The 14,595-nt window shown below is 39.6% G+C and overlaps 1 protein-coding gene across 1 annotated transcript in view; it reads left to right on the forward strand.

Moving 5' to 3' along the window:
* The window catches only part of CPE (carboxypeptidase E), a 69,654-nt gene extending 55,535 nt beyond the window's left edge, over positions 1-14,119 (forward strand). The window contains exons 4-9 of the mRNA XM_044430809.1: positions 600-717; positions 1,321-1,503; positions 6,038-6,177; positions 9,856-9,955; positions 11,701-11,819; positions 13,279-14,119. Coding sequence (XP_044286744.1) covers positions 600-717; positions 1,321-1,503; positions 6,038-6,177; positions 9,856-9,955; positions 11,701-11,819; positions 13,279-13,377 — 759 coding nt within the window. The 3' untranslated portion in view covers positions 13,378-14,119. The remainder of the gene's footprint in view (positions 1-599; positions 718-1,320; positions 1,504-6,037; positions 6,178-9,855; positions 9,956-11,700; positions 11,820-13,278) is intronic.
* The last annotated feature ends 476 nt before the right edge of the window (positions 14,120-14,595 follow it).

Below are 14,595 nucleotides of genomic sequence, written 5' to 3' on the forward strand. Positions count from 1 at the left end.
GCAGAAAGGCATTTCAGAGGGCTTCCTGTCTAAGTGGAGCATTGCTTAATCAACAACAGCTTCTTGAAATCTGGTGTTCCCTTCCTCTGGTTGGTCCTCTGACCCTTATTTTGTTCTGATCCCAGTTTCTGCCCCATTCTAGACCACTGCTTCCGTCCTAACCCTGAAACTCCCCAGCATCTTTGCCTGTTGTTACTTAGATACTAATTGGAGAACTTGGCCTTTGTAGCATATCTTGTTTGTCCCAGAGGCAGAAAGTGGGGTAAGGCAGAGAAATGTTTTTAGGTTGCTTTATACACATATTAAGGCAAACAATATTTGATAGAATCTATATTCATTGGGGAGCTATCAACCTGTAAAATGCACATTTCCACAAACATTTCTGTCTTGTATCCATACATTATGTCAGGCAATTTGATGGGTACATGCTGAAGATAAAGTATGTTCAGTAGGCCTACCTCATTTTCAGAATAGTTCATCCCAGTGTGAAGTCATAGAAGTTGATGGAGCTATCCTAGGTTGATACTGCTCTAAACAAATAAAAGTGGTGCTTATTACATAGTATTAGCCTACAATATGATTTTTCCACCCTTCTGTAGCTTGCACCTGAAACAAAAGCTGTGATTCACTGGATTATGGATATTTCCTTTGTGCTGTCAGCCAATCTTCACGGTGGGGATCTTGTAGCCAATTACCCTTATGATGAGACACGCACTGGTATGTACAATACAGTAATTCATTCATGTCAAGGGCATAATGTTAGGGAAGGTTCCATTTCTATTTTCAATACTTGTGTGCAAAGTCTTTAGAAAGGCATTTCTGTATGCCCATGACAGCTGATGGAGATGCCAATTGGGCAAGGAAGCGGAGGGGAAAATTCCTGTCTTTCAATAGGTGCATTTCCTGCAGCTCGGCAGGTGGATTATATTGTGATCTAGAGACCCATACCTATGTGCTGCAATGAAAAATCCTTAAAGTGATACATGATTAACGGAAATAACAGTAACCTTTGGTCCATTTCAGGTATCTGTTCTTAAGATGTATTATTTCAGGGAGGAAGAGAGCTATTTCCAAGAAAAATTCATCTTGAGGCATTCACAAATTCGTTTTGAATTCATCTTGGCATCAGAAGTGATAACAAGTCATCTTGTTCTTATCACTTCTGTGATTATTTTAGGCAAAAACAGTACATGCAGTCTTCTTTATTTGAAACATTCTCTTCATAATACTTTACACACCAGCAAAAATAACAGACATACTGTTTCTCATGTGTCCTCCCTGTTCAACACATGTCTTTGTTTTTTTTTTTTTTTCCCTTAGGCAGAGCTCATGAATACAGCCCTAGCCCAGATGATGCTATTTTTCAAAGCTTAGCTCGAAGTTATTCATCCTTTAATCCAGCCATGTCTGATCCAAACAGGCCACCATGTCGCAAGAATGATGACGATAGCAGCTTCATAGATGGGACAACCAATGGTGGTGCTTGGTATAGTGTTCCAGGAGGTTTGTATCAATGCACTGCAACATTAAAGATTTCATTTTTTCTTAGACGATTGTGGCTGCTACAACTACATAGTTTTATAGTAATACACAGAGCACTGCACAGAACAAGAAATAACACAATCCTTGCTCGGAGGACTCTTAATAGCAGCAGCCCAGCTTTGCTTCAGGCAGTCAAGTAAGGAGGGGAAAGCTTGCCCGTACCGGTAAACATCAGGATGCAGCAGTCAGATCTGTGCAAGTGGCTGCAGACTGGCCAGATGCCCGCAACATGGACACAGATTAGTGGCATCATCAGGCACTGCTAGTGAGTCAGCAGCAGTACACTTGTGCAGTGCAGACTGAGGCATCTCCTGCCTTCCTGGTTGCTTTCTAACGTTTGCTAATTCAAACAGCCTTCTCATCCCCAGCACCCCTACCTCTGCATGAATGGCCCAGACGCCCTTCAGCAAATCAACTTGCCAGCCACAACTGGTCCCTTAGTTGCAATTAAAATGTGCAATATCTACAGCTGTCTTCATTTTACCAGTCTCAATGATCACAATGGATTATTGTTCCAACAATACTATACTTAGCTCTTCAGGGATGAGCAATATCTTTGGAGATGAATGTGTCTTCTGAAAGTTCAGCTTTTGAGCATGATGAGAGAAGCAGCCCACAAGTGATAAATGATCTAAACTACTGGCAGCTGGTGGGAGTCCTGCTGTCCATTTCCGTTGGGTTGTTGCCTGTCTTGCTTTGACTTATTTCTTCAGATAGTATTATTGCATCAGATAGTAACCTGATAGTTTGGCTAGCCACAGGTCAAGATATTCATGAACATAGTCCCTGCAACAAAAAAGTTAATATATGTGCAGACATAGGGCAGACATAGAATAGAGCAGAGAAGAGAGAAAGACCAATAATGTCGCTATTGAATAAATATAAGTTTGGAGAGATTGTCCGTGGTAGAGGGCAGGCCAGCCTGATGCCTTCCAAATGTTTTGGACTTGACCAAGTATCAGGAATGCTGGGAGTTGCATTCCAAAATATTTAGAGGGCATGAGATTGTGGGAGGCTGGCACAAGATGACTAAATACGAAGGAGGAGAGGTCTTTTGTGCTTGGAAAGAATTAAGCAAAAGATCATATTTCAACAAGTGCATCTATCCCCCCTCACCATTGCTTGTACGGACTGAAGTTCTCTTTTAATTATCTGCTGTTGAAGAAGCAGAGCACTGGTTTCCTTTCCACTGATCACCCTGCCTGTTCAGATGAATGTGTCTTAAATAATCATTCATACCTCACATTTTGGCCATACCTTGGTGCATCTTCCTATGCCTTTAAATGTCCCTGAACATCGCTAGCCCCTATCCTCTGGAAGCCTCTAAAAGTTGGGGATTAAGGCACACTAATCTGATTCTCCTGTCAGCACAGAAATAGCATCTTCAAGAAGATTGCCTTGACCTGCTGCCAGACTGTGGGTCAGTGACTCTAACCCTGCACAATTGCTGCTGCAGTCCCAGTGAAATCAGGAAGAACTGAGCATCCTAATGGGGTCCAGAGACTGCAGCCTTTTCTTTTGACATGAGCTGGAATTGTAGCCAGGAACTCTCGCAGATTTTACTCATTTGAATTCAGGCCATATTGCTGAACATTGAACCAGCATTAAGGACACAAGTTTTATTAGGGAAAGTGGACACTTGCTGTGCACCTACCACAGACAGAGGAGTGAGACATCTTTCAGTCAATGCTGTGGCACATTATGAAACTAGCAGTGTTTGATAAAGCCAGATAGACTTAACACTTATCCAGAATATGCTTGGATGGAATGATCTTGCCAGTACCATATTCTTTTCAAGTTTTATTCCAAAACAGCAAAATTTAGCACTGATTATTTGTGTAGTGTACTTATTATGAAACGCTGGTGCTTTCATGTGCAGACAAGTTCATCGCATCATAAGGGTTTGCAGGCTAAAGCCTTTTGTCCAATGCACCAGTCTTTAAGGTGCCCTGAGATTTTTGGTTGGCTAAAAATCTATAAGATTTAGCCCTTATGAAAGAATGATGTGCGTGTATCACTTTACTAAAGGTTTTCTCTGCTATGAAGTGTTATCCTAATGATTAAACAATAGCACTGGTTCCACAAATTACTGCTTGTGTGAGTGGTTTTGTTATGTGATCCATGCAATGAAGGAAAAACTCATTCTTTTCATGAACATTTGCAACAGCTATGTTATTTCATTGGAAGCGCTTGACATTCTGGCAGACCGAAGGTGTCCAAAGTGATCAATTCAGAATGCTTACAGCTGAACTCTATGCATAGTTGTTAGCTTTCACATAACTGATAAGCTCTTTGATGAGAAAGGGAAGAGCCTAAATTTAGGCCTGCTTGGCCTCCTTCCTTCCTTGCTGGCTTCTTCTATCTTCCTCTACTTTCAAAGAAAGGCATGGAATTGTGTGCCAAGGTACACAGTATGTGAAGCATTCTAATCCAGCCCTGGAAATTACACACTCAAACAAGTTCATAACATTTTGTGCATTTAGTTCCTGATGCAGAAGTGGGTGCAAGCTCAGAATCCTCCTTACCTTCATTCATCCTCTCCATTTTAATTAGGGAACCTATGTTTTTGATTGATTTATAATGCCTTAAACCCATGAGGCCACAAGTTGTACCATCAAACATATTGTAACATGAACTCTATCAATCTTAAGTATCCTTCCAATCCTTAGCACTGTTAAATTGCCTTTGTTTGAATTGCACTATTAGAAAGAAATGGCTGCTTCAGATTATTTCATAAGGGCTCACAGAAGGTTTTGCCATTATTTGGCTTTCACATGTTTTATTGTACATATAAATAACACAGTTCCTTTTTCATCTGGAAATAAAAGAACTACACCTGGAAGCTGTTTTTGGCTTCTAAAAATAGGACTGCGCAAGCCAAGTTTATCCCAATGGAATATACAAACCAGATGCAATATCAGATTTGGTATGGTCTTTAGACGTAGCTGTGGCTGCCAAGACCTTCATGTATGAAGTTAGCCATTTCAGTTCATTATGTATCGGGCTGTGGTCCAAGAAATGGTAAGCCACCCTGAAAGTGCTCTAAATGGAAGGGTGGTACAAATTTTCCAAACAAGACATAAATGAATATTGACCCTGATTTTCCTATAACATATTTCTGTTTTTCCTGGTTGACTTCAGTGAATCACTTTAGTATAAGAAGAAAAAGCTTGCCCAGTTAGAGATGTAAAATTTCCAGAAATTTTAAATGCATGGAAAAAGCCCATATTCTTTTTTTTAATTTCCTTGAGAGAAATGGAAATTTGGGGGAAAATATATGCCGTACTTATTTTCTTATCTGTTCTTAAGTAATAGTTTAGAAACATTAAATGTAATTTATACATTTCCTGTATTTATTACATTTAATTTATGCATACAAGTAAGTTTTATTCAAATACTGTTTACTCCTAAAGCCAATATTGGAGATGGAGCAGGAAGCTGCTGCACTCTACGGTACAAAGCATGTCTTGAATTTTGGCAGTCAAGAAAAGAGGTAACACAAGAATTATCAATATTACTTGGACTTAGAAACAGTCTGCACAGTCAGCATGATTCAGAAACAGAAAGAACATTACCCAGAAAATCCCTCATGTGGCCATCGGATGACTACAGACACGGGGTCAATTCATACCACATAGCCTGTCAGCCATTGGTTATTTTAACCCACAATGTGCTCTGCTGTGTGATATTTTGAATATACCCCCATTGGGGGTTGCCATGTTGTGCAAACCCAGACACTGAGAGTTGTTTGAGAGTTAAACGATTGTCACTAAGCCCTACAACAAACAGAGGGTTATACTAAGTTCATTGAACCCTCAAATAATTCTCAGTGACCAGTTGCACATGACAGCTTCAATTCCTGAGTGAGGGCTAAGTATTCAAAATGTCACATGGCACACTCCATGGGCTAAACAACCCACAGTAAGCTGACCCTGTTGTGTGAACAAGCCAATGATCCCCCTTTCAAACTGTTTCCAGTGCTCTTAAAAAGAAATAATTTCTTTCTCTGCCATGACAGAAATCTGGCTCCAATATACAAGGACTGTACAAAATTTCCCGTTTTTCCAGTACAGTTTTAAAGAACTATACATAGTTCTTTAAAACAACTTTGAGGGAGTAAATTGTAGCAATACACACACTATTGTAAAAAGCGTTTACTCATTTAAAAAATGAAAATAGTTCATGAGAGAGTTTCTTCACTCCCAATAGTTGCCCCCCAAAATTTCCAAGCTGCTCACCAGAAAAGTTGAAACAAAACACAGTTTCAGTTATTCCCATTTTTATTCTGAGCAGTCACATATCTTTGCTCAGGGTTGGTATAGTTCTCTCCTGGGCACATTAATCTGTGTCTCCCTGAGAATGGCTTTGAATGTTTATGCTATTTTTAGAAATGTATCGACTGTTGCTGGAAAGTGAGGAGACTTAAAAATGCATTGTAGGACACAAAGGTGCTTTGGTGTCACGTGAAAATGACTTAAATCTGTTCCCATTGCAGGTATGCAGGACTTCAACTACCTCAGCAGCAACTGTTTTGAAATCACCATAGAACTTAGCTGTGAAAAATTCCCTCCTGAGGAAACCCTGAAAAGTTATTGGGAGAATAACAAGAATTCACTTATCAATTACATTGAGCAGGTAAAATAAAAGTGCTGCTTTCTAGTGGCCAGAGCCAGCTATTCAAGCTAGTATATAGCACCTGTCCCAACCTGGTGTTGTCCAGGTGTTTGGACCTCAATTCTCATCAGGCCCAGCCAGCATGACTGACAGCCAGAAATTCTGGGGGCTGTAGCCCAAAATATCTGAAGGATGTCAAGTTGGGGAAGGCTGGTATGTGCAGTCATTGTTTGGAGAAAACCCTCTTTTAGGATATAGCCTTCACACACGAGGTTGGAATGGAGATGGGTTTGTTAGCTCCATTCCCTGCACATACCAGCCTTCCCCCATATGTCCGTCTGCAGCAGGGACCTCCCTTTAGCAGTTGAGGCCCATCACATAATTTAGAATCCTGGACAACCATGGAGATCCTGCATGGATTGAGGATGGTCCATGTTGCAGACAATTGCCTTCTACATACAGAAAGCTAGAAGGTTGTGATGGGGGTGGGGTGGAACTCGCATGTTTCCCTGCTGCTGCTTCTCAGTTGTAGTCCTGCTAAGTTTATTTTGATGCCTGAAGAGGGTTAGGATGATTTAAAGGATGCTTATAAATGGAATTACCTTCAATGTTAAAGGTTAACCACAATAAAATGGCAGGGTAACATCACCATGTGGTAATGTTTTTGCTCTCATATACAGTGTAAATTCACCCATAGGAATTTTAGCATGTAATAATAAAGTATATTGCTTAAGGATGGCATGAATTACCCTGCTAGAAACAACATTATGAGATCTAATCTAGACTTTGTATTTGTAGATGTTTTTATTTGAAAAAGAGGCATAATGAAAGATTCTTGGTTTGTTTTATTTTGTAGTTTAATTACAAGCTAGAGAAATTCTGAAAAATTCCACTCTGATGCACTCAGAGTTGCTTGCTAAATAAACCCCTAAGTGAAATAAAAACATCAATTTAGGATTAATTTATTCTAAGAGAAAATGCCAAAGTTTGCTAAATAAAGGTTTCCATTGGCTAAGCCATAGATTCAGTTTATGTAAGACAAAAATGCAGAACATGGCAGATTTTTCCTCCTTTGCTACAAGATAGCTTTCTTACTTATCCTAGGTTACCTTTTCAGAATCCTCACCTGTTGTGAGCCACTAAGGTAAACCAGTGCTCATTAGTACTAGCTAAGCAAAGGGGGAAAACAATGATCTTTCCAAATTTCAGCTGCAAATTGCCACTTTCCGCATTTGTCTTGCAAGTGTTAATCTGCTTCTGTTTCAAAAGACTGGTAGGAGTCAGTATTCAACAGAGCAGTCATACCCTTTCGAAGTTGCTGGATCGGAGACTGTCTTGTGAAGTTCTGTCATTTAAAAATAGCTTACCGCAGTACCCTGTTCTTGATTCTCATATATCTGTGCCAAAAATGTACTGCGGGAAGGTAGAATGATGAATGGCTGTTCCAGTCCAGTATATTCATTAGGGTATCAAGCTTTAATCAAATTGCCATCTGGTTCAGATGCCTGTAGATTGTTTGTAGGACTGTGCAAGAGCTACTGTCAGGCTTGCAAACCTGGCAGGACTGTCTGAAGGCACATACAATATGAACTAGCAAGGCCATGTGGAGGTTATGCTGATAGTCACTGCAGTCACTCAACTGGTGGCTACTGCATGTAAAAACCAGGTATGGGGAAGGTGGCTCCTAAAGGTGGTTGCCGTGATTCATCCTCTACAATTAATCTTAATCCCTATGAGCATTGCGGATGACCCCTCCTGGAAGGATCCCTTCCAGAACAATGTTAAATGCTACCCCCATTAAGCATGGACTGCCTAATTCTGAGATTCAAGCTGCTCTACAATACTCTTGCTCATCTGAGCCAGTCAGCACAGGATGACCAATTAGTTCAGGATGTGCCTGTGAGAGGTCTTGCTCGTTATGTGCTGTTGTATGTGACCTTATCAAGATCCTTTGTGCCTCAGATGCTGGAAATGTGCCGCTTTACAAGTGCTGAACCTTTGCAAGTCTGTTATCCCACTGCTTAGGACATCAGTCTTGGAAAATCTAAGCTGATGGACTTGGCTCTGCACTCAAGTCACTGTGTGGGTCCTGGTCCACCCTCTTGGGACCTGATGACCAGTGAACTCCTTTCTTGTTCCTCCAGGCAGATAATGACTGGATCAATTGCTCTACCCTCTCCAGCTGGAAAATCCCTGGTTGAAATTCAGATCAGCCATTAACAGATGAAGTAAAGCTCAGGGGTGGGCCACTTCAGCAGGTCTAGTAGGGACAATTCTTCCTGCTGCCGCCAGAATTTTTGTTGCTGTGGGATCAGTTTTGCATGGCTGTACCAAAAACAGCGATTTTCCTTTAAACCTAAGGAGCACAATTTTGCCTGAAAACAAACTGTGTGATCTCCTTTGGAAAAAAGCAACATGGCTCCTTCTTTGCTGCTGCTACAATGCTGTGGTGGGCCAGTGGAGGGCATAACTGTGGATCATATATTGCTTGGTCTTGGTCAAGTCATAGCCATGTTCAGACAGTTTGTTTATTTAAGGTTTTTATAGACTGTTCTCTCGGCACATGCTCTCCGAATGGCTTATAGAAGTTTAACAAATATTAAAACAACATAACACGACTATCGCTGAAATCCATATCCAAATAATCACCAAAGCACAAGGGAATTATGACCATGAATGAAAAAAAATAAAGTAATAAGTGACATATTAAACCACAGCAACCAATTTAGATAAAAACCAATATAAAATCATGACCACTAATCAATTAAAATGACGGGAGAATAAAAGGTGCTGAAGTGTATAAACTGGTGCTGAAATGTATAAACTGTTGGTCTCAGGTGCACCTCCTTAAAGACCTGGTTCCAGAAACAGGGAGCCACTACTAAAAAGACACTTCCCCTCTAAGCTGCCTTCCTTGCTTCCTTTAAAGATGGCTCTTGAAGAGAGCTTCCATTGGTGATCTTAGGGTCCAGGTAGGTGTCTATGGAAGGAAGCATTCCTTAAGCTGTCCAGGATCTAAACCATTTAGGGCTTTATACATTCATATGAGCACCTTGAAGTGAGCCCAGATGTCAACTGGTAGCCAGTGCACGTGATAAAGAACAGGGCTTATATGCTTGCATCAGCGCATCCCAGTCAACGGATGAGCTGTCCTGTTCTTTATCAACTGAATTTTCCAGAATGTTTTCAAGAGCAGCCCCATGTAAAGCACATCACAGTAATCTAGAAGTGAGGTTACCAGTGCATGGATTACCATTGCTAGGTGCTTCCTGTTCAGCTAGGGATGCAGCTGATATAACAGCTGCAGTTGATGAAAGATGCTGCTGGCCACGAACACCTGGCATTCCAGGAACAACTTTGGATCCAGGAGCAGTTACGTTTCAATGTAATCAGCTGAAATAAAAAATGAGCACATACAGACCCTTAGCATAAAATTCATTTTGATGACAAAATTAGCCCTAGTTTCCTATGTCATCCAGACCTGGAGATTAACGTTACCAGTTTCAGAACTGGCTAGGATATGAAACTTCCTATAATGTCAAGGTTTCATTTAAATCAAGTCACTTTCTTTCAGACTGACTCTATCATCTTTAACATGGGGGTAATACCTCATAGGTTAAAAAGAACATTTAGTCAATGTAATGTAATGTAATGTAATGTAATGTAATGTAAACAGATACAAAAAAATTATTTCCTCAGATTCATCGAGGGGTAAAAGGATTTGTAAGGGATCTTCAGGGTAACCCTATTGCTAATGCCACCATTTCTGTGGAGGGGATAGACCATGATATTACATCTGGTAAGTAATATGCAATACATTTAAAAATATGTAGTTCATATGTAATACGTTTAAACAGATGATGGAGGGTGCTGTTCGTGAAAAGTCAGATTAGTGTCAGCCCCTGCTAATGGGAAGAGAGGAGAGGATATTCACAGATGCCCCATTTCCCATTATCCCCTTCACAACTTTCCATGCTTTTCCAGAGGGCCTTGTAGTCCTTCAGAGTAGATTTGGGGAGGTATCAATTGCCCTGCCTGTTTCTGTTAGTGGAGCTCTCTTGCTGGATCAAAGGACCTTCTAGAAATAATGCAGTGCAATGCAACATGTGTGTCAGTAACAGAATTAAACTGTGAAGTTGCAGTTTTGTTTCCCCAAGTGTCAATAAGTAAACAGAGAACTTTGACTTACCAGATATTAACTCTACCAGTGATAGTCCACAATTACCATTTATTGGATTGCTTGACATTTTCTCATTTTCTTTAACTTAAAGGAGGGAGAAGAAGAGAGGGAGAGAAGGTGGGGAAGGGGGCCACAATAGAATTGTATAAAATTGTGCATGCTGTGGAGAAAGTGTACTCCTCTTTTGTAAGGTTGTAACCCAGTGTGATCATCCCATGATGCTGAATAGTGAGAGATTCAGGACATATAAAAGGAAGTACTTCTTCACACAGCACATAGTTAAATTTGATACCATAAGGTGTCGTAAAGGCCACCAAATAAGATGGATTTTAAAAAGAATTAAACAAATTCATGGTGTATCCATGGCTACTGGTTATGATGGCTATGTGTTGCCTCTGGTATCATATGAATTTTTTCTTGAGATTGCACACTGGCCTTCTCTAGCTTCCATCAGTAACTCCATAGTGCAAATAGGAGTTTTTGGTTGTCTTAATAAAACTTGACTCTTTGCATGTACCAAAGACGATTTCATAGATAATGAAATCGTTCCAATAGGGCTTTGTTCCAAGCCCTACTGCATCTTCCAAGGAAATTTTGTTTTTCTGAAGGTAATTTTACTGTTTAGAGTTTGACGTATGTGTTGATATTTTTAAAATTATTTGGTCACAGATACCCTCATTCCAGTTTTAAAATTAGAATTTCATTTCACCAGACTGTATGCAAACATACAGTTCTTTACTCCCTGTAGAATACAGTCAGCAAATAGGTTTGGAGGATCCCTTGTTTTGGTAGAGAGGCTGTTTTCATACATTTATACATGTTTTCTTAGAAGTATGTCCCAGTCTAAGCAGTGGGACTACTTGCAAATAAGAACACGTTGAATTTCTGCCTTAATTTGATTCTCCCTTACTAACAAGTCATTTATACCATGAATAGCTTTGAGGCAAGTTGGATTTTGCAAAATAGGATTAACCTGATTATACTTCTATAGCACAAGCCTGCCTTAAAACAGGACAGGAGATGGAATAGGTTTCTGACTCCCACTTACATAATAATAGTAACAATAAGAGGGTTCCCCCCTCCTTTCCCAAATTAGCCTGTTGTAATCACTGATCTGTCCTAACTCAGATGACTTGTTTTTGTATAAACAGCACATTCCACTGCATGAGTTCTGGTGTTCAATAAATAATTATCTTCAGCCCTTAAAGCACAATCTTGCAACTAGTTTATCCCCAGAGGCTGTTTTTTGCACCTGGCTCCAAATGGAGAACCTACTAACAACTAGAGTAGATTATGCTTGACTGAAGACTTCCTGTACCAGCTCTGCAATGTTTGAAAGACTGTTATACGCTGTTTTTCTTTAGCCAAGGATGGTGATTATTGGCGATTGCTTGTCCCTGGAAATTATAAAGTCACAGCCTCAGCACCAGGTTATCTAGCAATAACTAAAAAAGTGGCAGTTCCCTTCAGTCCTGCTGTCAAGGTAAGTACTTGTACATTGCCTTAAAATACACACCAGTGTTTTTATGTTAAATATGTTTTGTGTAATGCAGAATTTTTCTTTGTAGAAAAATTCACCAGCATTCTGTGTGATGCTGCTTGACTTTGAAAGCCTTTTAATGTTCTTGAAGTGGTTGGTCTGAGCATCACATAGAAGGAGGGCTGTAGCTCTGTCCGTTGCATAGAAGAGGTCTCAAGTTCATTTCTTCACGTGTTCACTGAAAAGGATCTTAGGCAACAAGGCAGCAAGACCTCTGTCAGAATTCTTGGAGAACTGCTGCCAGTCCAAATGAGCAATTATAAACTATATGGAGAGCCAGTGTGGTATGGTGATTAGAGAATTTGAGTGGGACTCCAGAGATCCATATTCTAGTCCCCACCTGGCCATGAAGCTCATGGGGTAACTTAGGGCCAGTCACTGTCTCTCAGTCCATAGGGTCGTTGTGAGGATAAAATGGAGCTGAAGAGGACCATGTGAACCACTCTGGGTTCTTTTCAAGAGGAAAAAAGGTGGGATCTAAATGTAGCAGCATTGTAATAGTAGTAAAAAATAATATGATGGACCAAAGGTCTAATTCAGTACAAGGCAGCTTTATATATTCAATATACAAAGCGCCTACTTTATTTTTTAATTTATTTAATTTATGTTATGTCTATACCACCCAACAGCAAAAGCTTTCTGGTTCACAGCAATTAATCAAATATAACAAAACCATTCTAAAAATTAAGGGAATCACAATTATCTACCATAGGGACAACACCCAGCCGTTAAAACAATTCTAGGCTTTCAAAGTGGTTTAATAGAGGGTTCCTTGATAGTCTCCCATTCAGGTAACAACTAGGACCACATTTGCTTAGTTTCAGATGATGCCCTAGGATTTTACTTGAATGCCACCTTGGAAAAATGTTATGCATGTTGCATGAGATAAAATGTGACTAGATTTCAGTTGGTAGTCCCTTAATTTTGTTTCTGTTTGCTCTGATCACAAAACACTGAACTGTAGTTTCAAGGTCAAACTTGAATTGCTAACTCATTTGGTTCTGTGGAAGCAGTCCCACTGTGTGAACCAAGTCAATGTGAGAAAGCATCCTTATGATACAGTCCTGTGTATATTTGTTCAGAAGTAGGTCTTGCTGTGCTCAGTTGGGCTTATGCACACATAAGTAAACATACACTGTAGTTCTGATCATTTTATTGGAAAAACCCTTAATTGGGTTGTATGCAGATTTATTCATACTTAGAATAGTAGATCAACTGAAATCAGTGGAACTTCAATTAGTGGAAGTTCACACTCATTTCAATGGGTCTTTTCTAAGTGTGATCAAGTTTGGTTCCAGCCTGGCTTCAATATTCCAAATCTAATGATTTCAAGATGTCAGTTTAGCTGGAAATCCGATGTATTCAAAAGTCTTTTTTTTGTCTAATTGTTTTTCTTGCCTAGGTTGATTTTGATCTGGAGTCATTGTCTGAAAGAAAAGAAGAGGAGAAGGAAGAGTTAATGGAGTGGTGGAAGATGATGTCAGAAACTTTAAATTTTTAAGCAGAAGCTCTGAATTTACAGCTTTTAATCTATTATGTGTTGACTTAGTATGATGTAATGTGGGAAGTCCCTATATTTTAGATTTTGTGTAGCTTGCAATATTTAACTTCAGTTGTTTTGAATCTTTTTTTTTAAAAAAACCAATAATCTACATTATATTAAAACCAATTACTAGGTGCTTTCCCATCATCATTCACTACATATACATGGGGAAAGAATATCTGAATGAATGTAACATCCTCCTAACTCAGATACGAATGTGTGTTTTTCACTTACAAATCCTGTATTGTGTAGGTTAAGCACATTTAAAATAACCCTAGAGTAATTAGCAGTCCCTTGCTGCTGCTGTTGCCGCCACAAATATTTGCAAATACAGATGATACTCTCTCATTTCTTTTAAGATAATAGCACTGAAACTGTAAGAATTTGATGTTGTAAGTAATGCTTTACTACAATTAAAATTTGTGTCTCTGGAAGAGCCATGCAAAATGCAAATCAGAAGTACTTGGGTTTCATCTACTTACATGGAAATAACTTTCATCATTCTTAGTTGAAAGCTCAGAGGAAATAAAACATTTCTCCTTGTTCTGACCAGTGATGTTCCCAAGTAACTTGGCAATCAGATTAAACATTCTCAGTGGATAAAGAATTGCCATCTAGTGAGTGCATGCCATCTAGGTTTCTTGTGCTTGCAGTGTATTCTTTCTACTATCCTGTTTGTCAGCAGTTGTGTGTGTATTTAGTAAACATGAGTTGCATGAGAAGCTTTCGGTCTAATTTGCAAAAAGAAAAAAATTGTTTACCCCAAAACTAGTTCAACCCACTGTATCTTTAATAAGGGACTAGAAATTCAAGGTGTGCTCTACATTCCTAAAATTCCAATTTGACATAACTCTTCTCAGAAACAAGTGGCACTGAATACAGTGAGACTTTCTTCCCGGTCACTGAATATGGCTTTTCAAAGTGGCTTGAAGACATGCTGAAAATAATGTTTTAGCTTGACACTAAAGATTTCACCCAAATGAGTTTCCAGAAGATGAGGATTATGCAGGTCAGCACTTGCAGTTTAGGAGGGCGATCCTTTTTGCAATCAGTGCTGGTCTGTACAGGTTTAGCAGGTTCAGTACAAGTTGCAAAGCTCATATTTTACCAACACAAAATCGTAGGCCAATATCTCTGTAACAGCAAGCATCTCTGTTTTTGGTGTTGTATTTCCTA

Source organism: Varanus komodoensis, unplaced genomic scaffold (assembly GCF_004798865.1).
Source record: "Varanus komodoensis strain SLA01 unplaced genomic scaffold, ASM479886v1 scaffold21, whole genome shotgun sequence".
In the NCBI taxonomy this organism is placed as follows: Eukaryota; Metazoa; Chordata; class Lepidosauria; order Squamata; family Varanidae; genus Varanus; species Varanus komodoensis.